At 37.9% G+C, this 25041-nt stretch overlaps 1 protein-coding gene across 3 annotated transcripts in view; it reads right to left on the reverse strand.

Moving 5' to 3' along the window:
• Window positions 1-3612: 3612 nt before the first annotated feature.
• LOC108673449 (solute carrier family 12 member 9) overlaps window positions 3613-25041 on the reverse strand; it is a 26338-nt gene continuing 4909 nt past the window's right edge. Inside the window, exons 1-20 of one of the 3 annotated variants that reach the window (XM_018161287.2) lie at window positions 19881-20163; window positions 18375-18522; window positions 18010-18123; window positions 16487-16621; window positions 15020-15145; window positions 14253-14491; window positions 13461-13671; window positions 12987-13166; window positions 11971-12060; window positions 11441-11699; window positions 10646-10853; window positions 9917-10078; window positions 9261-9332; window positions 8388-8536; window positions 7537-7764; window positions 6942-7065; window positions 6360-6452; window positions 5867-5950; window positions 5434-5503; window positions 3613-4051 (exon numbers count right to left, since the gene is read on the reverse strand). In XM_018161287.2, the coding sequence (XP_018016776.1) occupies window positions 3771-4051; window positions 5434-5503; window positions 5867-5950; window positions 6360-6452; window positions 6942-7065; window positions 7537-7764; window positions 8388-8536; window positions 9261-9332; window positions 9917-10078; window positions 10646-10853; window positions 11441-11699; window positions 11971-12060; window positions 12987-13166; window positions 13461-13671; window positions 14253-14491; window positions 15020-15145; window positions 16487-16621; window positions 18010-18123; window positions 18375-18522; window positions 19881-19970 (3063 nt within the window). In that variant the 5' untranslated portion in view covers window positions 19971-20163 and the 3' untranslated portion in view covers window positions 3613-3770. Of the gene's footprint in view, window positions 4052-5433; window positions 5504-5866; window positions 5951-6359; window positions 6453-6941; window positions 7066-7536; window positions 7765-8387; window positions 8537-9260; window positions 9333-9916; window positions 10079-10645; window positions 10854-11440; window positions 11700-11970; window positions 12061-12986; window positions 13167-13460; window positions 13672-14252; window positions 14492-15019; window positions 15146-16486; window positions 16622-18009; window positions 18124-18374; window positions 18523-19880; window positions 20164-25041 lie in introns of those variants that run through there. The other 2 variants (XM_018161286.2, XM_047885442.1) reach the window with 2 other exon arrangements.

The following is a 25041-nucleotide window of genomic DNA, read 5'->3' on the forward strand; positions in this document are numbered from 1 at the left end:
ACAGGAATTATCTTCCAAGTTGATTCAACTTCTATTCTCGATTCACGGAAATTAGGACGTAAATGCCGATGAACTCCAGAAAAAAATAACAACGAAGAATTTACGCTGTAGTCAGTACAAACAAAAGGCTTAAAAATGTTCTCGCAATCGCAACGAGCCGAGAAGACCTCGACTTAGAAGTTGGTAAAGCGGGATTCATGCAAGCGGAAGTTATTGAACTGTGAGAGAAGGAATTTAAAGAAAATTATAGTTTAAAAACGGATTGTAAAATTTTTATTAATATAAAGAAACTTCTTACCTAGTAAGCCTACATCACGGTTGAAACAGAACGAGTTCAATAACTTGATATTCCACAGATAAAATTAAGAGTAGGAAAACTGGACAAAAAGCGTAATTTTTTCCAGGCTCCTTGAATTAAACTCGAATAATAATATCTTGAAGTCGAATAAAACGATAATCATAGGTTGTGATGAGAACGGCGGCAAAGATTTAAGGAAGGCAACAAGGACCAACATATTTAGCGATCACTTAAAGTAAAATACCTTGGGTAATGATATCATTTTCGGGTATTTTCTGTGATAAATTAACCAAAATGATTTCATGCATAAGACACTAATAATGCACGTTAAAACATGCTTGGCACTGAGGCAAAAGAAAAAAGAAAAATCGCAATAAAAACAAAAAGGAGGAAGCGAATAAAAAGATAATTCTCTAACTTGCCTCAAATGACGTTATCATTTCGTCATGACGTCATTCAGGTTCCTTGAGCATCAGGAACCTGAAATCTAACCCTATATCTCTTTTAGACCGCATTTAACTTAATAATACATTTTATCCATTTCATTTGATGCTTCTACTCTGAGCCTTATTCAATTTCAATCCATTTAAACTACTTCTATTGATTGAGACCATCAATTTTGGGATTGAATTGATCCTAAGAGAGACCACAATTTATAACATTGGTCAAAGGCTCAAGCATGAACAAGATAGCCATCAAGTTAAGAAAACTCTATAATGTTCATTTAGACTCAAATGCTGAAGAAAAATAGGAACGGAAGCAGAGCTACAACTTCACAGCCAAAAACCCATACAACCGAACAAAAAGCTTCATTTTTTTCCCCATAAATTTTTGCTTGCGACGCAGAGCACATAACTATTACGTTCATGTACTTTAGTAGTGAGTTTAACGGTATCATCAATCTCCTAATCAATTGTAAGTTGTGAATACATTAAAAGGGCTAAAAAGCGACCGACTTTATATACATGGAATTGCTTGATATTGGTTGGGTTCGGTAAAATCTGAAATACAAGCAGATCGCAAAAAAGCACACCATAGTCTTGTCATGTGAACCAAAAAGAGACTTGGAGTTACGAACGTGGCTTAGAATCAGATCAAAAATTCAATACTGCAATACATTATCTCAACAACGAAGGATTGTCGTGAAAGAAAGTTCGTTGTCAGAGAATGTTTGTCATCAAAGAATGTTAGTTGGCAAAGAATGTTGGTTGTCAAAGAATGTTGGTTGTCACAGAATGTTGGTTGTCACAAAATGTTCGTTGTCAGAGAATGTTTGTCATCAAAGAATGTTAGTTGGCTAATAATGTTAGTTGGCAAATAATGTTGGTTGTCACAAAATGTTAGTTGTCAAAAAATGTTGGTTGTCAAAGAATGTTCATCGTCAAAGAATGTTCGTTTTTGAAGAATGTTAGTTGTCAAAGAATGTTAGTTGTCAAAAAATGTGAGTTGTCAAAGAATGTTAGTTGTCAAAGAATGTTAGTTATCAAAGAATATTGGTTGTCATAGAATGTTCGTCGTCAAAGAATGTTCGTCGTCAAAGAATGTTCGTCGTCAAAGAATGTTCGTCGTCAGAATGTTTGTCATCAAAGAAAGTTCGTTGTCAAAAAAGGTTCGTGAAAAATGTCCCTGGTACATTGCCTCGGCAGCGAATTTTCAGGTTTGAATCTCTGTACTGAAACATTATTGAATTTTGGGCTGGAGGTTTACATGTTCATTGTGATTTAAAAAATAACATTTGGTACTACGGAAGCAATATAACAAAGTTGACAAACATTTTCCGCATATTATATCAACCTTGTTTGATAAAATCAAAATTTTCTCTAGTATTGCAATTGGTCTAATAAATTAATCTAATCTTAATTCAAAATATGCAAGACATAATATCGTAATAGAATAAATATCAATAGATAATAGGAATACAAGAGATAAGCATAGACTATAGGATGGTTATGTAAAAGAACATTAAATAAATGGTGGTAAGATATTGCCGTTAATGAGATTGTCTACAAGATTGTCTAAAACGGTTAGAACGAAGGTTATTAGCAAATTACATTCATTAGTGCAAATAATGCAACATAATTTCATCAAATGATATTCGTATAATTGCAAGATATAGTTCCTATCATGAAGCTTTTTGAAAAAGAAAGCGCGGGAATGATCATTGGGTAATGACTCTTACAATGGAATGAAAATTCAATACAATATCACCATACTGGCATAACTGCGATCTTTGGATAGTTACTTATAGGTAAAACATTAAAATCAAGAACAAAGCATCACATATAAAGGACAGATTTTAAAACTTGTAAGCATTCAGAGCACAAAATAATACCATAGCGCATTAGGTTTGCTGCTATTTCACCAGATCCTTGCGCGGGCACACACAATTTTTTAATGCAGATTAAACGAAGCAAAAACGAACGGTTACGAACAGCGCTGATTCTTGAGAAAGATGAAAATAAATAATGGTGATATGCGACGTCACTAACGGGATTGCCAATGGCCGGCATCACAATTGAGACAACAAGAAGTAATAAAAAATATAACTCAATACTCACTGCAGTGAGTGACAGAGAGCGCATTTTCTCGTCGACGAAAACTTGAGGTCACGGACAGACGGACGGACGGACAGACAGACAGACAGGCAGACATGGCGAGCACAATAGTGCATTTTTTCCATAAATGAGAAAATGCGCTAAAAAGCGGGCGAATGCGTTGAAATCTGACGTTGGTTTGTGTGGAAGAAAGTTTATAAAATTTCTAAATGATAAAAATCATGAAAAAATTACTTATCATAACAAGAAATAAAAGCCATTACATGCAACGTGATATCTATAAAGGTGAGCTTGCATTCGCCGATTACCACAATAAGCATGAAAAGAAAGCGAACAAACACAGCATTAAAAAGAAATATACAGTTCGATAAGCAGGACTTGACTCTCACGCTTAAAAGGATGACGTACGATGTATTGCTGGCTACAAGACACATTTTTTATATGCAGGCACAGTCTACAATGTACAGAGAGATCACGAGCCCTGTTAAACTCCAGCCATTTTCTGGCGCCTGAAATAATGACGTCGACATGGGATGTAAACCCGGGGTAGAGTTGAGGGCGACGGAGAGAATGGGACCATTCCATGTGAAGTAAAAATGCTTATACCTATGTTGTTGAGGAGTGTGATGAACACCATCTGCAGCATGGTTGTGGTGACTTTAGAAGAGCTAACTACAGCATGGTTGTGGTGACTTTAGAAGAGCTAACTACAGCATGGTTGTAGTGACTTTAGAAGAGCTAACTACAGCATGGTTGTGGTGACTTTAGAAGAGCTAACTACAGCATGGTTGTGGTGACTTTAGAAGAGCTAACTACAGCATGGTTGTGGTGACTTTAGAAGAGCTAACTACAGCATAGTTGTGGTGGCTTTAGAAGAGCTAACTACAGCATGGTTGTGGTGGCTTTAGAAGTGCCAACTACAGCATGGTTGTGGTGACTTTAGAGACGCCGTGCACCATGACACAAGGGCCAATGCCATCAGTGATGATGGTGAGGGCGTCGATATAGGCCTGGTATTTTGAGACATCGAGCGGAGGCGGGGAGACGTTGAGGAGCGTGACGGCAGCAGCGGTGCCGTGGGTGCGCAGGGCGCTGTTCACGTCGTCGAGGTAGGGAGCCGTCAACCGCGTCAGCTGCTCGCCAGTCACGTCGCCGCCTCGGCCGCCGCTGCTGCTGCTGCTGGAGCTTGTCAACGCGCCTGTGATGTGCAAACAGGTCGATAAATTCAAAACAACGCAAATGACTCAACGATCTAGAATGTGCAAATGGGTCAAAATCAAGGGACCTGAATGTCCCCTTACAGACAGAAAAATCCAACAGAATAAGAATGACTCGTCGCAACTGATGATGCAAACAGGTCAACAAATTCGATAGAATGGGAATGATTTTTTTGAAATTTATGGTGTAAACAAGTCGTCCAATTCAACAAAATGGGAATGGCCTGTTGGAACAGATGGTGTTGTGAACGGTAGACGTCGTTCACCATTAGCCGCGTTCATGTTATTAATCTCATGTGCATACCGAAAGCCACATCAGGCGTAGCCGCCTTAGTAACATTGATGTCGAATCTTACTTCAGGGGTAAGGACGGAGTACAAGGTTAGGTCTGAGCGGCTGAGAGTCAGTTAGTCAGTCGTGTCCCGCCAGTCGTGCAGCTTGGTTCTTCTTACCTAAACTCACTCAGTTCTATCAACTCTCAGAGTTTCTTTGCATTAACGCTAGAGTCGTGGCTGTGCCGTGAAAGATTTATCAAACTGTTTCTCTATCATGAACCTGATGTCACTATAGTTTGAAATTTTAAACGTGCCTGTTTTAAACTGTTCCTTGATGAAATCAAAATTACGTATTATCCGTGTAAACCGAAGTTTTAATTAATTGACGAAATCTTAGTGCAATAAAGTGCAATTTAACTTAGACAAAATTCAGTGTATTTTTACAAGACAGTTACAGTTGCCGGCGTCGTAAGGCTCGAAGCATTCTGACAAGATGAAAGGTAGCGGCGAACGTCCGGTAACAGTGTGAACAGGTTGAAAAAGTCTACAGAATGGGAATAACTCGTCGCAACTGATGAGGCAAACGGGTCGTCAAATTCATCAGCATGGAAATGAATCGTCGCAACTGATGAAGCAAACCGGTCGTCAAATTCAACAGAATGGTAAGGACTCGTCGGAACAGATAGTGCCAAGATGTACCAAATTCAACAGAATAGATCAGATCACCGGACCTGAAGGTCCTAAATTGAACAGATTGTGGCTGACTCAGGTTGACAAATTCAACAGGCTGGGAATGACTCCAATGGTGGTAAAAGATTTACTGATCTCAAAATTCAACAGAAAGGGACTGACGATGATGTGAAAAATGCAGTGAAACCAATTAGAATAAAATAAACTGTAATAATTGCCTCGCCAAACGATTGCAAATACCTCCTTACTACTTAAAAGTTCTATCCTGACTTACATGTTGCGCTTTAAGTAAGACATCGATATTATTTCTGTCGTACGTGATAGCAACATTTTATTTAGATTTCGCACCAACATTTTTTTTTTTTTTTTGTAAAATAAATGTATTTATTTACACTCACTTGAGAAGTTACTGGCGTCATGGATGCCCTGTGAGGTCTGACTCGCTGACTGCACCGTCACACCTTCCAACTACGACAAAAAGAACGCAGTATGCCTCACGTTTAAACAATTTTTAAAATTCATAAATCTATCACATACATCATACCCACATACACAATAAACAACTTACAGTTATTAAAAGAAGACAAAATGACAAACGCTTTCCTTCCTTCACTATTGCTCCTGACTTATTTAGCTTTCATATTTTCGCTCTTGACTTATTTAGCTTTCATATTTTCTATCAGACTTTTCAATTTTGTGTGAGGTTACGAGGTATATATATAATCAGCAAGATGACTCATCCGGCAAGTTAATTTTTTTCTATGCTCAAGAAAACACTCTATTTATCTTACAAATAAAGATGTATCAAAGTTATTTTCTTGACATCAGTACCTGATTATTGGTTTTAGGAGGAGCTTTCCATGGCACAGAGACGATCTCCGCATTCATGCGTACAGACGCCAGAGTTTCCTTGATCTGAGCACAGATAAAACTGGTGAGCACAAGAGAGCTGTACAAGAACATATACCTAAAGCTACCATAGCAAATACATAATGTATGATATGAATGGAAATGTACATACATACCGTATACGTATTCTACGAAGTACCAACGCTTGTCGGTCAGAATTTTGAGGTTAATCAGAATATAAAATTATGAATTTTGATAAAATTCTGAAATCTTTGTTCATTAAAAGCATTAAGTAATAAATGTTGAATCCATTTCAGGAAAATTAAAAATTTCATATAGACAAATAATTGAATTATACTTCAATTTACAAAACTATACTTTTCTTTGTGTAGTCGGCATCTCTCTCAGTCAACAGTGAGACAAAGTGATTATACAAACTTAGTTATTGATCGCTGATGCAAAAGAAGCTCCTAACCTTAGCCTGCTGCTCGGTGAGGAAGTCACGCGGCCACTCGAAGGGCTCGATGAGAAACACGCGATACTTGGTGTTCTTGCTCCAGAACTTCACCTGAACACAAGAACACTTGTTACACTACGGCCATTCCACTTTAGCGGCAAGCTCCAGGGGCCATACTTTCAAAATTCGCTAAGTGAACGAAGTACTTACGCTTTATTTTCATGTCTATGATCGGTGGATTTTGCTTGAAAGACCGTCAATGATTGGCTGATGAACTTACGATCTCTTAATTTTTTTGAAAGTATGGGCCAAGAACTTCACCTGGACACAATAACACTTATTACACTACGGTTTACGGCTGTTCCATCTTATCGGCAAGCTCCAGAACCTCACCTGAACAAAAGAACACTTGTTACACTACGGTTGTTACACCTTACCAGCAAGCACAGCACTTCACCTGAACACAAGAACACTTTTTACAATACGGTTGTTACACCTTACCAGCAAGCATTTTAGTTAAGTATATGATCAACAGTGCTTAAATTAGATATATGATAAACGCGTGAATAATAATGATAACGTATATATCTCTTTCTTCACCATGTTGAGAATAGTGCCGAGCTGCAGGGTGAACAGAGACGCGGTATCGTCAAGAGTGGATGTCTCTGGACACATGAAGTTGATGGGCCACACGTCGATGTAGCGCACGGGTTGGTTGCGGCGTCTGAGGGACCAAAATAATATGAGGAGACAACCACCGAGCTACAGGGGTGAAATATTTCATTGCCTTCTCAGGGTAAATATTTCGATAATTCCCAACCAAAAACTTATTTTAAACGGAGGTACACAATAATGGAGTTTATTTAGCCGTAGATTATCAGTGTCGACAAATTATGATTTTATTCCAATAAACCTGTTTCTAAGCACTATTTGTTTGATTTATTCCTGGAAGAAGTCAACAGAAATTAAAATATTTCAAGTAATTTAGAATTGCGTTGTTGTCTAGCTGATACTGTTTTAAATTCAAAATGCTTTAATCTGCTATATTTTTCCAGAAATTTTGCAATGTGATGGTGAACATCTAAAAAAAAGATTCAAAAACTAAAATATGAAAAAAATGCCATTGAATATTTGAGACTCGGAAAGTACAATTGATTTATAATAAAGCTAAATGTACGGTACCAAGCCCCCAGACCTGATGATATGTTCCTTATTCAGAGCGTCGAAGTGCCTACAGAGGGCGAGGTTCTTGCCCGCCCTGAGGATGTCGTTGAGGAGGCCAACGTAGTCGTGGAGGCTGAGGCGCTCAGGGAGGCGGTCGCGCGCAGGAGAGGCGTCGTCGTCAGCGCCCTTGCGGTCCCGGATGGGGTGCCAGTTCGAGGGGATGGACTTGCTGGGACGCAACATGTACCTGGAACCTGCCCTGCAATGTAAAGAAAATTTGATAATATTCCTATCAAAAATAAAATAATTAGAATATTTCACGCTTATAAGTAATAATCTTCTTATCAGAAATAAAATAATTAGAATATTTCACAGTTATGGGCTTGGTGACCAATAGTAATCAATTATTTTTTGGGGGGAATATACGTATGTGAAGAATATTGGGTGTTTGGGATAAACTTGCCGTGGCGCAGATGTACCACTAAGGACTTTGTGATAGCGCAGCGAAGAAAAATGCATAGCACATCCATAAATATATTTACCCTCTAGGTAACATCTCACACAAAATATATAGAAAATCAGGCTGAAAAGATAGACAGTGTTTACTACGTCAGTAGTAGTAACAATCTATCAGAAATAAGATAAGAAAATACGAGTTTAGGCGAGAAATATTCAATAAACTTAAGAAAAGCCTTCCACTCCATTCAATTAATTGATTGATTTCATGTGATTGAAACAAAATAAGTTGAATAAAAACTAGATAGTTTACCAACAATAAAATAACAGACGAAAAGATGTGACAACAAGATATAATTTAGGATCAAATCTAAAAGTTTATTAACATTGTGAGGATGACGAAAGACAAGGCAGAAAATAACGAACATGGTAAGGAAGTCGTTAGGGTGAGCTGCGTCCCTGAAGCCGAGCACGACAGTGTTGGGCTTGAGGGCGCCCAGGCCTGTGACGCGCACCATCTGCAGCGCCCCCGCCCGCAGGCTGCTGCTCTCCGTTACCGACACGAACGCCTTCACCTGTACGCATCACACAACATAATTCAGGTCAAACAACATAATTAAAAAATAAAAGGTTGACTCTACATAATTTAAGAAAAATCAACGCAACATATTTATTTTAAAAAAATATAACTCAGTACTCACTGCAGTGAGTGACAGAGAGCGCATTTTCTCGTCGACGAAAACATGAAGTCACGGACGAACGGACAGACGGACATGGCGAGCACAATAGTGAATTTTTTCCATAAATGAGAAAATGCGCTAAAAAGGCAATGCAAGTACAGCAACCATCATTCCAGTTTGAGAGGGCTTGAAAAAATTATGCTGTAGAATAATGAAATATAGGCGGTTGATGGCAGAAGGTTGATGGACATAGCGACCCCTTGGATGATGGGAGCTGAGACCCCGTGTTTGAATTACAAGTTTATTGATATAAGAATTCAAGAGATCAAACGTTGAAACTTGCATTTCATCCGATAAAATAGTCACACATTTATTATTATACTGAATTTAACTGAGATTTGAAAAAAATATAAAAATAAAGCTTACAAACACATCTATATAATCAGAAGGGAATAACAAGTAACAAGTGCATCAGGTTGTTAAAAGTAGTAAAGACTATTCTTTTAGTATGACCTGAAATTCAACAAGTGAAGTAATCACAATAATATGAATAGAATGAGTCGGACTTCATAAATTGATAATAAAGAATTACGGATTGCAGTAGATTTTCCTAACCAACCTTGAGGTGATCGACCAGCTCTTGCCATCTGTTGTACTCCTCGGACAGGTCGCACGGTGACTTCTCCGACACCTTGCAAAATAAGAGACTAGCATAAATATCGCCATAAGTTATAGCTTCCTCGTACCAAGCGAATCTCACTTTTCGTAGAAATTTTATCAGTACGATTGTTAGGTCTAATCGGTTGCGTAGGATTTAGAATATATACCAAATTTATCAATATAGTTTCATATTTAAATCTTTGTTTGTTGATCAATATACTAAGGTAAATATGGTAACAAATAAAAAGAATTGTACAGAAGGTAGTACGACTGGCAAGTTAAATCATTCATTTCGAACAACAGACACAACATTAATTCACTTGTACAAAGTCAGATGAAACTTCACAATTAAATCACAGTTAATTTTACTCGAGAGCCACATCAAAATGATATTTAAGAATCTAATTAAATTGATTAAAGATACTTTGTGCAGGATGCGCATATCCCCGGCAAACAGGATAGAGAAAAAAAGTATTTTAGAACTATTTGGATTACCAACAGATAGCTATTAGACACGGGTATTTCTTCCGATTTTAGTACAGATATTAAAAAATACAGGCGAATATGATTAGATTTTAGATAGACCACTCCAGTTTTTTTAATGCAGGCGCTTACCATAACGTGGCCGAGGATGTAAATGCCAGATTTCTTGAGGTCGTTGAGGAAGTCAATGAGAGGGCAGGCGGTGCGAGGGTTGGCCACGAGCAGCAGCAAGTGAGGGCGCCAGAACTTCACGTGCTCGCGACGGAAGTCCAACTTCAGAAGGTATTTCCGTACCTTCATATAAAGGATGCGTCAGATTAGTTATTGAAACAGGAAAATTACTTAAGGGACAGTTAAAGGACACAGAAACGGTACTGTTACTCAAGGGACAGATAGGGGACACAAAGGGACATTTAGGGGACACAAAAACGTGACAGTTACTCAAGGGACAGTTAGGGGACACAAAAAAGGGACATTTACTCAAGGGACAGATAGAGGACACAAAAACGGGACAGTTACTCAAGCGACATGTAGGGGACACAAAAACGTGACATTTACGGTACTCAACGGACAGATAGGGGACACAAAAACGGGAGAGTTACTCAAGGGACAGTTACGGGACACAAAAACGGGACCGTTATTCAATACTACGGAGTTGAGACGCTATGTTTTCAGAATGTGTGACTGGGAAACAAACACAATAAAACCGGAAAAACATGCCCTTTTTAAACGAAATCCAAGTATACAGTTGTTGGGAATAATAATATCTGGTTGACAGACCTTAAATGGAAAAACTCAATTAAGTGTTGATCAACAAATGATTATTTATTGATTAAAGATCATAAGAAAGGCACAACTTACGGTGTGGAAAAGCACTGCTTGCGCCACTGAGCCCCACTGGATCTCAGCGGAGGGATGCTTGAGGTGGTAGAGGTACAAGCAGAAGAGCAAGATGCCGAACACGACAATGCAGATGAAGGCGGCCAGCACGCTCAGCAATAACATCACAACGACCGTGCTCAGGAGCCCGAGACCGCACGATATCAAGCTGAAGTGCTTGAACTGCGGCCTGTCAATATTCCCCAAGACATCAAAACTAATAAAATAAATAAAGGTTTGAAAAATGCAACACATCTTGCACGTTCGATTTTAACAATATGAAAAAGGATTAACTTTTGGCAATCACTAGGCACTCGTAAAGAGGAATTCTCAGATCCGGAAGAAATTTAACAAAAAATCTCAACTCAACAGCCGAAGCCACAAGCTTGGAACATAATTGTGTGCTAACGTTGCAAACATAAAACATCAACTAACACCCACCAAGAACAATCGAAAGAAAGAGTTTATAGCAAGCATAATTTAAATAATTTAATCATTTAAATTTTTTTCAATTAAATAATTAACATTTTTCCCTCCAAAAACCTCCATGTCTTTCGTTCATATAATTGCAAGTTAACTTTCGTCCTTCACCCATTTTCCTGATCACCAAACCATGACACAAAAAAAAAGATGAATAAAAAGACAGAGAGCGCATTTTCTAGTCGACGAAAACCTGGTCACGGACAGACAGACGGACGGACATGACGAGCGCAATAGCGCCTTTTTTCCATGAATGAGAAAATGCGCTAAAAAGTAAAAATCAAGTAAAGCAATAACCTGAAGTTGGGGGCGGCGGCCCAGGAGAGCATCATGCAGGAGAGGTTGATCATGGCGTAGGAGAGGAGGAAGAAGACGCAGGTGTAGGGCGCGATGCTGTTCATGTCACCGATGGCCAGGAGGCCCGCGGACAACACGAACGTCAGCAGCAGAGGACCCAGGAACTCGTTGTGGGTGAGGCAGCGGGAGCAGCCACCGCTGCTGCTGCTGTTGTTGTTGTTACGGGTACAGCCCCACGACAGGAAGTTGAACAGGTTCCCTGGAATAAGAGGAGATAAGAGGAGAAGATAATATGAGAAGATTAGAATGAAGTGTGAAGATGAACAGTGAGTGAGAGGAGCAGGGGACAGAATGAGTTGAGAAAAATGGAGTGAGAAGATGTGAGAATGAGGAGACAAATAATAAGAATTGAGTGAGAAGAGATATGCATAGCGTGAGAAGAGGACGCAATAACTTTTCCAAACCCAAAGGCAAGGTTATGAGAGTGTAGTAAAACGTCTTAATAATCAATGGGGGAGAACTAGACTCACCAAAGACACGGTCATCTGCAACAGCGCGTAGAATTCTCGAGGCACCGATCATGTTGCTCAGACTCGCGCAGAGTGTGGCTAGTGCGATGCCTGCAGAATTATAATAACAACGTGAGAAACCTGACCCGGAGAGAAACCACTATGAAAAATTGGCTCTCTTCGCGCAACATAACAAGTTTTGAAGTGCAATTTTACCAAAGGTCTAGCGTCCTGACCCCTGATAATTATTAATCTTAATTATTATACAAAGGTCAATTTAAACTTAGAATGACGGAATTTCCAAAAATTCGAAGTACAGACGATGAGCTTTCAAACAATTCATTTCAAGAGATTCCATTTATTACTTATCCTTGCTATTTATACATCGGTTTAACGGTTAAAATTTTAGACTTCATAATATTTCCAGTTCCATGCAAGTTATTTCATTCTCTTCATGAAAAATCTCTTTACAAATTTTAAATCTCTTTTCGAGAATGTATATTTACATCTTGCCTGTATGATAGATACATTCCTTGCGTGATTTTGCAAAGGTTTGAATTTATAGATTATACTTAACTAAACATGCTGGTGGTAGATTCTTGTTGTTGATTTTTTTTTTAAATTGGCGATGTTTAATTTTTTAAAAAGTTAAAGGTAATCACTAATACCCACTTCAACATGCTGGCGGTAGTTTTTAGCTACTATACGTACTTATAATTATCAGTCTGCTTATATCGCAAGTTCACAAGGAATTTAAAAGCAAAGAAAACGCCTAGCAAATTCACCATTTCGATACTGAAAACGTTTTCACTTTTGGAGCCCAGCTCCATCATCAGTACGACAATGGAGCTGGACTTCGAAACGTTTTCAATATCGATATGGTGAATTTGCTTGACGTTTTCTTTGCTTTTAAATTCCTAGTTTTAGCTGTTTTATTTTGCCACTGAATAACAGCTATCGCTTGTACCAACGTGGACAAGCTAGCAATAGTTTCATATCGTACTTATCGTATAACGGATGCAAGTAATTGCTCGTACCAACGTAGACGAGCGGCATCCAGAAGCTGACGTAGCCCATGAAGACGTAGTTGTACTGCAGCACATCCGTCGCAGTGGAGCACGCAGTGGCCACGAACAAGAGGCAGTACATGCAGAAGGTGAAGCTGAGCGCCAGCAGCGTGCCGCGCGGGATCGAGTAGCCGGGGTTACGCAGCTCACCTGTCACCAAAACTCATTTTTTATTGAATGATTTACTGAGCAAAATTTAACAACCAAAGCTGTAGCACCCTTCAAAATATATATACCTACTACAGTAAAGCATTAACATTTGTTACAATTTTCAAAACTCTAAGTACTTTTTTTTAATTTATGAGGATGAAGCTGAAAATTGTTTCTTTTGGCTTGCACCGACCGAAAATCGACATCACCGTATTGCACAAATGGGTCTTGAAATATCCATGAATCGACCACAATAATAGTGCAACCAATAAGCCAAGACTAGGACAGTAATACCAGACATGTTGGCGCCGTTCGTGATGCCCGTGACGCCACTGAAGAGAACGCTGAAGAGAGTCATGGCGTTGATTTGCTTGCCATTATTGTAGTCAATGGTATAATGTTCGTAGAGGTTGCTCTTCAGCGTTGCTATACTGGGACCCGTGAAATTGCCAGCCACTTTTGACAAGTTCAGTTCACTGCTGTGAAGACTGTGAGCGTAAGGAATCTGTGAAGAACAAAGAAGGATATTGTTAAATAAGAGACGAGAGAAATAAAATCAAGATGATATATCCCACCAGATAAGTACTTTTAACACGTTGACGATTGCTTCATCTTGTACAATTATTTCATTTTTTGTACTTTTTTTAAGCAGGGTTGCCAGACGGTCATTTTTTCCGGACAAATTCCGTGATTTAGTTTTTCTCAATTGCGTTGGCCGGCTAAAATTTATGATAGGGGTACTTCCTAATTAAATTTTAAATACTGCAAAAAGAAAACAAATGGAATTTTTATAGTGGAACCTACAAATAAACTAGTATACATTGAATTGTCGGCCTTTTTTGTTCTCAGATTAGGCCGATTTTAGGCAACCTGAATTATGTACCACTACCTCCTGGAAAAATACATTTCGAGGTACGTATATGTACCAATACGTAGTCAACGTGTTAAGCAATAAACAGACTGGATTGGAGGGAAGAAAATCACACCACGGTCTCAAAGACCACAAGAAATCAGTAAATTCTATTCTGGTTGGTATTTACAAACTAATGAACAATTAATAAAAAAACAAGTGAAAAACAAGCTCACAGTGATGGGATTTTGTGCCAGCAGTGCGATGAGCGTCAAGATAGCAATGCAAGACACGGCCAGGAAGAAGAAATTCGTGCATTTGCCAAAGAAGTTAGCACCGATGATACAGATGCATAGCAGCGTCAGGTTGATGCCGATGGCAATCCCATAGATTTGGTAACCATTAAACTCAAGTGGGATGGTCTCGTTTCCATGAGGCACAATAGTAGCATTGACCGGACCACTTGTAGCTGAAGCTGTAAATAAATCAAATTCATAGGCCGTATCGTGATTATTATACATGCCATTAATACCATGATGTTACTCAATATTTTTCATTTCTAAACACAGAGAAACAAATTCTGCATTTATGCAGAACAGATAAATATGTTGAGGATGATTACAAATAAATGAGATGGCGCACTTAAGTTTTAATCTCAATAGGTTTCTAAAAGGAGGATAATTCATTGACGAGGTCAAAATCTTAAACACACTATGTGGAAAAATGCTAGTAGTTTACACATTAATACCTATTCTATGCCTGAAAATCTCAGTGATGAAATATGTGAAAAATTCACATTCGTGATTCTTTGTGAATTAATTCTTCTGCTAAGAATGCACAAAAATATAGGACAATGATAATATTCAGCAACTAAATATAGCTTTTCATTGTGCATTGGCACATCTTGAGTGCAAGTGCAAGACTCTCGGCATATCTCTCAAACCATGACAATCATCTAAATAACTAAAATTAATAAACACTGGAGCAAGGAAACCAAACTCACTGATGCCCTGTAAGATGCCCTCAACACAGCCAGAAGTGTAGAGAGCGCAGCTGAAGACATTGGCGATGTAGAAGACCAGACCAATAGCTCCACCCATCTCAGGCCCAAGTGTACGACTGATCATGACTGAATTAGTGTTAAGGAATGCACTGAATGAACAATAATACGGCCACACTTGAAAAATAAAAATTCTGATACATTGTAACGTCCCAGGTAAGCACAGTTACTTTTACACTCGCAACAGCTGTACAGAGGTAGACAAAATAAGGGAAATACCCGATAAATCCACAAAATATATTTCAGTGTGGTGTATGTCCAACTTTTGCGGCAATTACAGCCTCAATTCTCCGAGGTATTGATTCATACAAATTGTGAATTGTTTCTAAAATAACTTTAAACCCATTCTTCAATTATAACTCCCTTCAGCTCTTTTAAAGACGATGGAGCGGGACTCGACTTCTGACTTGCATCTCTATATCGACCATAAATTTTTGATAATATGGTGGCCGGGTGATTACGGTGGCCAAATCAAACATCTACTCAAATGTTCCTCGTGCGATTTTTTAACAATTCTAACAGCATTAATCGGAGCATTATCTACCTGAAAGATGGCGTCCCCCTCCGGAAACAGTGCTTAAGCATTGGATGGACAGTGCTTGAACCATTTTACTTCAAAATTCGTGAATAGTCACAGCTGTTGATTCTTCAATGAAAAAAGTCTTTGTTCCACCGGATTTACAAGAAAGCACCCCAGATCATCACAGATTCTTCGTCATGTTTTACGGTTGTGAGGAGGCAGTCGGTATTAAACGACTCTCTTGGCCAAACGTAAAGTCGACTAGAGGTCGGAAATAAGAGAAAAATTCGTCAACAGTGGAAAAATCACATTTTTCTACTGTTCGAGGGACCAATTCTAGAGGTTTTTACACCACTCTAATTGCATTGAAGCATTTGTATTTGAAACCAGAGCTTTTCTAATAGCAGTTCTCCCATAGAATCCAGTTCTGTGCAGTTCTTGGCAGACAGAGTTTACGGAAACTGGGTTCTGTAGCTGTCTATTGATATCCGCAGTAATTGCAACAGACGTAGTCTTTCTATTGTCCCTAACAAGTCGATTTAGGTAGGTATACCAAAAGTTTCTCTCAGACAACTCCAAATATCGGCCAGACCTGTGCATCAGTCTTTAACACTCGTCATCAATCAGTCCTTATGAGTCGCCCTGGTAACATATGTGCCCAGAATTCATTTAGGCACACCAATTAAAGGCCATGCTGGGAGCACCACCTTCGACGACGACCAAACGCAGTCCACCAGCTACACCACTGCAAGCTCCTCATATCTTTTTGCCGCCACCACTGCGCAGACTGTGGCGCTATCCACTTTGCTACAACAATTCTAAAACTACAGTCATTTCTATAATAGGTGGATAGTGTTTTTAAGGCATAATGGAGCCCATATAAAGGATACAGTAAGCTCCCCCGCCCTCAATGGCGCCGTTGGTAGAGATGGCGCAGATGCTCAGCACCGTCAGGATGAGGATAAAATAGCACCCCAGCAGCAGCGCCAGCGACACCAGCAAACCTCCATTGCCAATAAGATAGCCTGATAAACAGAACACGATAAGTTATTTATGAATAGGGCGGTCCAAGCACGAATTTCAATGGAAAAATTGTGCAATATCTATGCTAACAGAAACAATGAACCTATAACTACAATGGAAAAAAAAAGAAATAATTAAAAGCTCTTTACAAAAGTTGATTTCAAAAAAAGATAAACCACAACGCCAATAGGCTCATACATTTAATTTCTTGGCTTTCAATATAGAGTTAATAAGAGTATTTACAGAGATGAAAAATACATATAATTATATTCCATAGATATTCACAAACCAAGACATGAGGAAGTCTCAAACAATTTTAAGGCTTGACTCGCGGCCGGTCTGCAAAATTCAACGATCAAGGAATATCTCCCAAAATAAGGAACGCAGCTCGATGAAACATGGTGCACGTATTCATTAGTACCTAACGTTGATGTTTAGGTCGTGATTTTTTTTTACCTTCGTTCGTGAGTTATACGGCGATACGGGCCGAAATTCGCAGTGATCAAGGAATTTCTTATAAACTACTGAACAGATTCGAACGAAATTTTGAATATACATTTCTAACTACCAAACGGTGATATTTAGCTTGTGAAAATTCTTTCGATTTGGCCTTCGTTTGCAAGTTTTTTTTTTCAGTTCAACTTCATTAGTGATTTAAACAGCACTACGTGCTTAAATTCGCAGTGATCTAGAGATTCCTTCTAAACTACTGAACAGATTTGAACGAAACTTTGTTTACAAATACCTAACCTCCCAACGGTGGTGTTTAGCTCGTGACAATCCTTTCGATTTTGCCATCGTTCACGAGTTCTACGGATATACCGAGAAACGACCGGCATTTTTGGGGCAGATTTTTAAAATTTGCATTGACGAAGAGCCGTATACGTATATCCGTACAACTCGCAAACGAAGGCAAAATCGAAAAAAATTGTCACGAGCTAAACATCACCGTTGGGAGGTTAGGTATTTGTATACAAAGTTTCGTTCAAATCTGTTCAATAGTTTAGAATGAATCTCTAGATCACTGCGAATTTAAGCACGTTGTGCTGTTTAAATCACTAATGAAGGTAAAAAGGGAAAAAACTCGCGAACGAAGGCAAGATTGAAAAAAATTCCACGAGCTAAACATCACCGTTTGGTGGTTAGGAATGTATATTCAAAATTTTGTTCGTATCTGATCAGTAGTAGGGAAGAAATTCTTGATCACTGCGATTTTCGGCCCGTATCGCCTTATAACTCACGAATGAAAGCGAAATTGAAAAAAAATAAACATTACCATTAGGTCCGAAGGAATACGTGTACCAAGTTTCATCGAGCTTCGTTCATTAGTTTGAGATATTCCTTACATGAGGTACGGTATATAATAACTGACATAGCATTATTCACTTACCAATACGGAGGAAGAGCAAGCTACTAAACTGTGAGAGAGCTACAGGGGCGAAAACTCCAGCAGCAGTGTTAAGGGTGCGCCGAGAGATTAACTGTCCTGTCTCTTCATTACCTGCTTAAGAAATATGATATAGTTAATAAAACAAACAATCCCATTTCATCAGCAAGGTAATGAATACTTCAAAAAGCCATTGATTTTTGTACAACTCCTTTAATGAAACAAAAAATCTATATATACCTGAGAGAAAAATCTATATATACCTGACAGAAAAAATGAAATCCCTAGGTTGTATATCACATTAGTGATTTATGCATCTCATGAACAAAACAAAAATATATAATATATAAATATAGACAAGCTCTTACCATCAATGGAGTAGCCAATAGATGATTGCTGGCTGGAATCATCATTGAGGGTAGTGGACATGGCAGGACTGTTACCCATAGCACCGTGCTCCAGAGCTGCGGAGCTACCACCTCCACCGTTCTTGTCACCGATCAGAGGCTTCTTTTCCTGGACAAAAAAAAAAACAATGAATGGCTGACAAAACGCAATAGAAGATGAACTGTGTTGTCAACTTGGCAAGAATAAGCAGCGTTTGAAGCCTAATATTTGCAGGCATAATATAAAAAGTCATTTAAATAGTAAATTTACACGTTTTTCTCAGAGTTGTAATTGGTTATATGGTACATACTATCTTCAAGAAAGCATAGATATAAGGTCTTTTATTTTGGATAAGAGCTTAAACATCCATTAATAATGAACAACATTGACAAAATTGTGTAACACTGATGTGCTTATATGCAATCTGCAGAAAAAGTGTGGTCATGTTTAATAGTATACCAGTACTTAGTTATAGCCATATATATAAATACTGGGTAATTGTTTTGATTCTTTCTCAAGGAACCTCCAAAATGGTTCCTTAGAATTGCCTTAAACTGCAGGCAAGAATTTAATAATAAAAGAAAAAATCAGCATATATGACAGCAAGAATAGTTGTAAATGTTATCTTTAAAGTGTCAATGTCACTGCTATATATTTGCACTTAGCAACCCCAAACGTCTTCCCACTAGATCAGGATGATATTTTCAAACCTAATAAGTGACATGTCAGTATCAATAAACCAAAATTTCAAATATTTCCCACTCTGGTCCTAAGTGAGTGTAACTTGGACAGAGGCATCATCCTACATAATTATGTTGAAAAAAGTCTTGCAGCAACCATCAAATCGGGCAATGAGGGACGGTTTTGAGCGTTTTTCATTAATAACTTTTTACCATGAAACATTTCATAAATGAATTAAGGCTCGTTTTAGAGGTCTTTGCAAGCAAAATGTGCTCTAAGAAGCCATGCCACTGACTGGTCTGCACAGAACTATCACAATATTTTCAATTTGAGCAGATAATTGAATAAAAATACTCAATTGATGTCAAGCCCTTATGGAGTTAGTGCTCACATGGACTGTTAATATTTTACTCAGATTTAGAAACTCAAAGTCAGCAAGTATTCCCCACTAGAAGAAGCCAAGACAGGAGTTCTAGGAATGGTATTTCCTGGTGTGCACTGGCCTGGCTGATTTTAAAACAGCATCCAATTTACATAGGTATGTAGCTGATGAAAAGGGTTCTGGTATGTTATGAAAATGCCATTGTAAAGTTCAAACTTTAAACATGAATGTATTTTACATTGTACAATGTAATGAAAATCTAGTTAGGTTAAAAGGTGCACCTACTATTATTTTACCAATCTAAGTGATAATCCCTATGCAGTCAATGGATATTTCCATTCTCTAACAGACTTAAGATTTCAGCATGGTTCAGGGATCATATACAAACTCAGTTAACTTAGGGGGTTCATAAACTAATACTTACCAGCTTTCTTGACTTCTTTGAGACAAGTTGATTTGGGGCAACTTCAAATTGTTCATTGGTTGAATTAACAGATAATACATTGTCTGCCATCTCCCAACTGTTGTGTATTTTTAATTTGCTTCAACAAAAGACAACTACATAACAGGGTAGCAACTTCAGCAATGCAGAATGAAAACTAAGCTCTAATTCTAATGGATGTACCAAACAAATTTGTCAAATAAATTAATTTCACTCTTATTCTTTTATTAAAATGAGCTATTAAACCTCTTCAAGAATAAATGCTTTAAATGTTCATACTACATCATACATACAAGCAAATTCAAATTGAAAAATAAGACAATAATATTAAGACAAATATGTGCTGATATTACAATTTTAATGCAAATATCCAGAGATGGTAACCATGATTGAGCAAAATTAAATGGTATATGCAAACAATCATCCCAGATAATACACATTCCAACTACCTAATGTATGGATAGGTAGTATAAAGCAGTGGTTCCTAAAGAGGGCAGTACCACCCTCCTGAGGGCAGTGAGGCAGAAGGGGGTGGTAGGAGGTGGCAGTCCAAAGTTGAAGTCAGAAGTTTGAATGTTTTTTGACAATTTTTACACAACACGTGCAGCACACGGCTCCCAGCAATGGCTTTTCCACCCACATTTGAGATTTTTTAACATCTTCTGGGTCTCTAGTGTGAAATTTGGAAAATATTAAAAATCGGGCTTTTAAGCAAATTTTCTCATTAATAGAAAAAATGCGCTATTGTGCTCATCATGTCTGTCCGTCCGTCTGTCTGTCTGTCTGTCCATCCATCCGTCAGTCCGTGACCACATTTTCATTGACAAGAAAATGCGCTCTCCATCACTCACTGCAGTGAGTACCGAGTTATATTTTTTATGTCTCAGTGGGGGGAGGGCACTAGAAATTCACTGAGGAGCCAAGGAGATGCCAGCCTGCAAAAATTTGGCAACCACTGGTGTTAACCCTCCTCAAATAACTAATGTCAATGCTACTCAATGTGACACATCCATAAAATAGGTAGGTATATCTATTTCCTGAGCCGCATCAGAAACTTTCATACAATTTTTTCAGCTGCAAGATTCCCACAAGATAAATTATCTCTAATCTAATTATTAACATAACACAAGTGCATGATCAAACTGCAATCTACATATCATATTGTTACCAGGGGTAATCTTAGGGCAGACCAAGCTCATGTGTTTAAGCTCACAATTTTCTATTTCATTCATTTATTGTTTAAACTTATTGACAAAACTACACAGTTTTTAACAAGATCAAAAGATTTAATGATTGAATTATAGGCACATTTTTTCATATTTTTCAATTGTGTCAACTGTCAAATGTTGATAAGCAAAATTGGAAAATTCTTCTTACTACTAAAAAATCTTGTGCTTTGAATAGGCCTGTTTAATAAGACTTTCTTCAATAATTTTAGAATCTTATAGCTTGATATTGCATTTGCAACATCAGTGAAAAATTTGTGAGAAGCCACCCATGAATTGTACAAAAACGCTTACCTATTAATCCATGACAGTAAATAATAGTGGCAAAACGGAGACTTTTTTAGACTCTTCCTTGAAATCATTTTTGGGTCCTATAAGCAGACCAGTAAAGTATTATGGATACCAGTATTATTGTTCAGAAGATACTGGTTTAAATCTTCAGTAGATGATAAAATTAAAAATACCTACTAGGTACGGTATGCATTTAAAAATTAATTTTTGAAGACAACACTTCTAAAGAATCCAGTGTCTTTGATGTTACACTGAATGAATTTCTAATTTTATTTTCATACATTAAAAATAATTAATTTCTAAATTTTTTAATAAATAGGTAATATTTTTTTAAATTTTCAAAATTATTTATAAAGTCAACTGATATATGCATTGTCTCTGACTTAATGCAAGTGTGCAAAATTTTAGATCGATTGGACAGGTAGAAGTGTGTTAAATATTGATTACCGTATAAGATTTGTAGCAGACAAAATTATTTTTTAAATGAAAAAACTTTAAATTTTTAAAATTACATATTCTGTCAATTGATTCGTGCATTGTCTCCAACTTTACGCAAGTGTGCAAAATTTTAGATCGATTGGACAGGTAGAAGTGCATTGAATATCAATTATATATATAAGATTTGTAGCAGACAGACAAACAAACAACAAGAAGTGAAGTTAAAGAGAAGTGTTGTAATGAACCGATTCTAAAATGTATCTGGTTTGCCCCCCATGCAGTAAAGCACAACATAGGTCGAGGATGCCAACTTCATTGCCCCAAAGAAGCCAGGGTACAATCAAGGCAGACAGCAGTTGCCAGTTATTGGTCTCCATAGACCACAATTTACAATTGACATGGCCAATAAGCAATGTTCGGCAGACATATGCATATTATAATTGTTATGGTCGACCTGTGATAATTAACATGGACATTTGGGCATTAACATCCTTACAGCCAATGCACGTTGATAGGCACAGACAAGCAAGCATTACAATTCTTGCAACCAATGTGCAATGATGGGCATGGAAATACAGGCATTACAATCGTTACAGCAAATTGCCATGATTGGCATGGACAAACGCACATTACAATTGCTGCAAGTGACCTACAAGCAATCAAGACAAGCTGTAGATATATGCTATGGCAGCACTGTTGATTGCTTTATTCATAGTTTTTGATTGATCATGGACACTAATTGAAGGTCATGGAGAGCTTGAAAAGACACTGGTATCTTGAGCTAAAGAGCCTAAATTTACAGCCAGGCATATAACTGGCCAATTTCACATGGTCCTAACTCCTACAGCCTTTTTCCAATTAGGTTAGTGAAAAATAACAAAATTGACCATTTTTACCTCCAATTTTGATAAATTAACATAAATGAACAATTTTTACTTGAAATTTTCAGCCTAATTAGGCAAGCTAAATTTGCAGTATATTAATCTGCACAATTCTGACAGTAAGGCAGAATTCAGAAGCAACCATGAATGAGCCAAAAACCCAGTGCAGGCATGGAATAGTATATCTACCTTGTAAGCAACAGCTGGATTTTTTGAGCCAAGGTTTTATGGATTTTCCAGCCATGAATTCCATATTTTGGCCATCATTGGCTATAAAGAGCCATTTACAAGCCATGAACTTACTTACAAAGTCCTGTGCACATGTTACCCCAAATCTCATATTTTCCCCTAAAAAGGGTCAAAACAGCATTAATAACATTTGTCTATATGTTGCAACTGAACATGTGATAATGCAGTCTGACTGCTCTGACATGACTGCCTATGCAATCTTCAACTAAATGTTTTGGGTTGACTCATTATCATGACATTGTGCAGGATCTTTTAGCAGGAGCATTGAAGTAGTACTGCAGTCTGCAGATTGCGTAAGTTGTACATTCAATGAAATGACATAGGTACCGGTATTTGCAAAGTGCAAACCACAATTTTTTCAATCAAAAAGAAATATATGACATTAGAGGCTTAGAGCCATGTAAGATTTCATACATACTGAAATTATACCATATTAGAGCTGCAATATTTCAAATTCCCCAATCTGCAGTACTTCAATTCTCCTGCCAAAATATCCTGCACATGACTGGATTTTTTAAGCCATGGTTTTATAAATCTGTTTGCCAGCTGTGATTCTATTTCTCCAAGCCGTGAATTCCATATCTTGGCCACAAAGAGCCATTTACAAGCCACAAACTTATTTACAAAGTTCTATGCATGTGTTACCACAAATCTCTAATTTTACCCTAGAAACAGCAACAGTAATATTTGCCTTTACTTGAGTGGCAACTGAACACATGTTAATGTAGTCCGACTGCTCTGACGTGACACTGGCATGAAATATATCTACTTGGTGAGCCGGGACTGAATTTTTCGAGCCGTGGTTTTATGGATTTGCCAGCCGTGATTCCATTTCTTCGAGCCATGATTCCATTTCACCGAGCCGTGAATTCCATATGGTATCTCAGCCATGAAAAGCCATTTACGAGGCGCAAATTTATTTACAAAGTCCAAGCTTGTGTTACCCCAAATCTCTAATTTTACCCTAAAACAGGCAAACTGCAACAATAAAATTTGTCTTTACTATAAGTTGAGCATGTGTTAATGCAGTCTGACCACTTTGACATGACCGCAACTATGCGCAATCTTCAACGAAACGTTTAGTTGATTTGTTTACATTACGTTGTTTATGTTTTTTCTGCAAGATATTTTGGCGGGAACGGTAAAGCAATGCGGATTGCGCAAGTTGAAAATTTTATGAAATGACATGTTTGCAAAGTGCAAACTGTGATTTTTCAATCGAACAGAAATTTATGACATTCAAGCCACGAGATTTCTTACCTAGGGTAAACGCGGTACCATCAACCGGGGCTACTCGGGACGGTTTTGAGCGTTTTTTGTTTATAACTTCTTATGATGAAACATTTCATAAACAAGTTTAGGCTCATTTTATAGCTCTTTGCAAGGGCTATCAAATGGCATCTTCAAAAAAATTCCATATGCTATTCATAAGGTGCCAGAAGCAAAAAAAGAGTGTCCCGAGTAGCCCTGTTGAACAGAGTAGCCCTGTGGAATGGGGCTACTCAGGACACTGGGAATAAATCTTCATTTTAAAATATTTGAAGCATGCAGAGCTTACTCATCCATTACTAACAGTACTCTGAAGTCCTCCTCTTTCATTGTAGACAATGTAGTGGTAGAATAAATGACATTTTCTGTGACTTTTACTAGTTTTTCCTTCATTGATATGATATTACCATAAACATTAATTACCGTCAACTGGGGTGACTTCAGCTTTGTTTTTGATTCATGCTAGGGTCGTAAACGCGGGGTCGTAAACGCCGGGGTCATAAACGCCAGGGTTGTAAACCAGGTCATAAACGCCTGAGTGACTTTGGCCACTGTTTATGACCCTTTATTACCCCACTTTGGCCATCATTATGAACAGGGCCAAATCACCCAGTTGATGGTACTGTATTATTGATGGGATATTACTGTATTATTGATGGGATATTAGGGTATCCATGAACATGCCATTGAGCATTTACAACAACCTTGTCCACTGCAAGCTTCATATCAGCAGCATCATAGCATTTTTTCTGTATCTGTAAGCTTACAGGACGTCTCTTATACACATCT

Source organism: Hyalella azteca, unplaced genomic scaffold, assembly GCF_000764305.2.
Source record: "Hyalella azteca isolate HAZT.00-mixed unplaced genomic scaffold, Hazt_2.0.2 contig17967, whole genome shotgun sequence".
NCBI lineage: Eukaryota > Metazoa > Arthropoda > Malacostraca > Amphipoda > Hyalellidae > Hyalella > Hyalella azteca.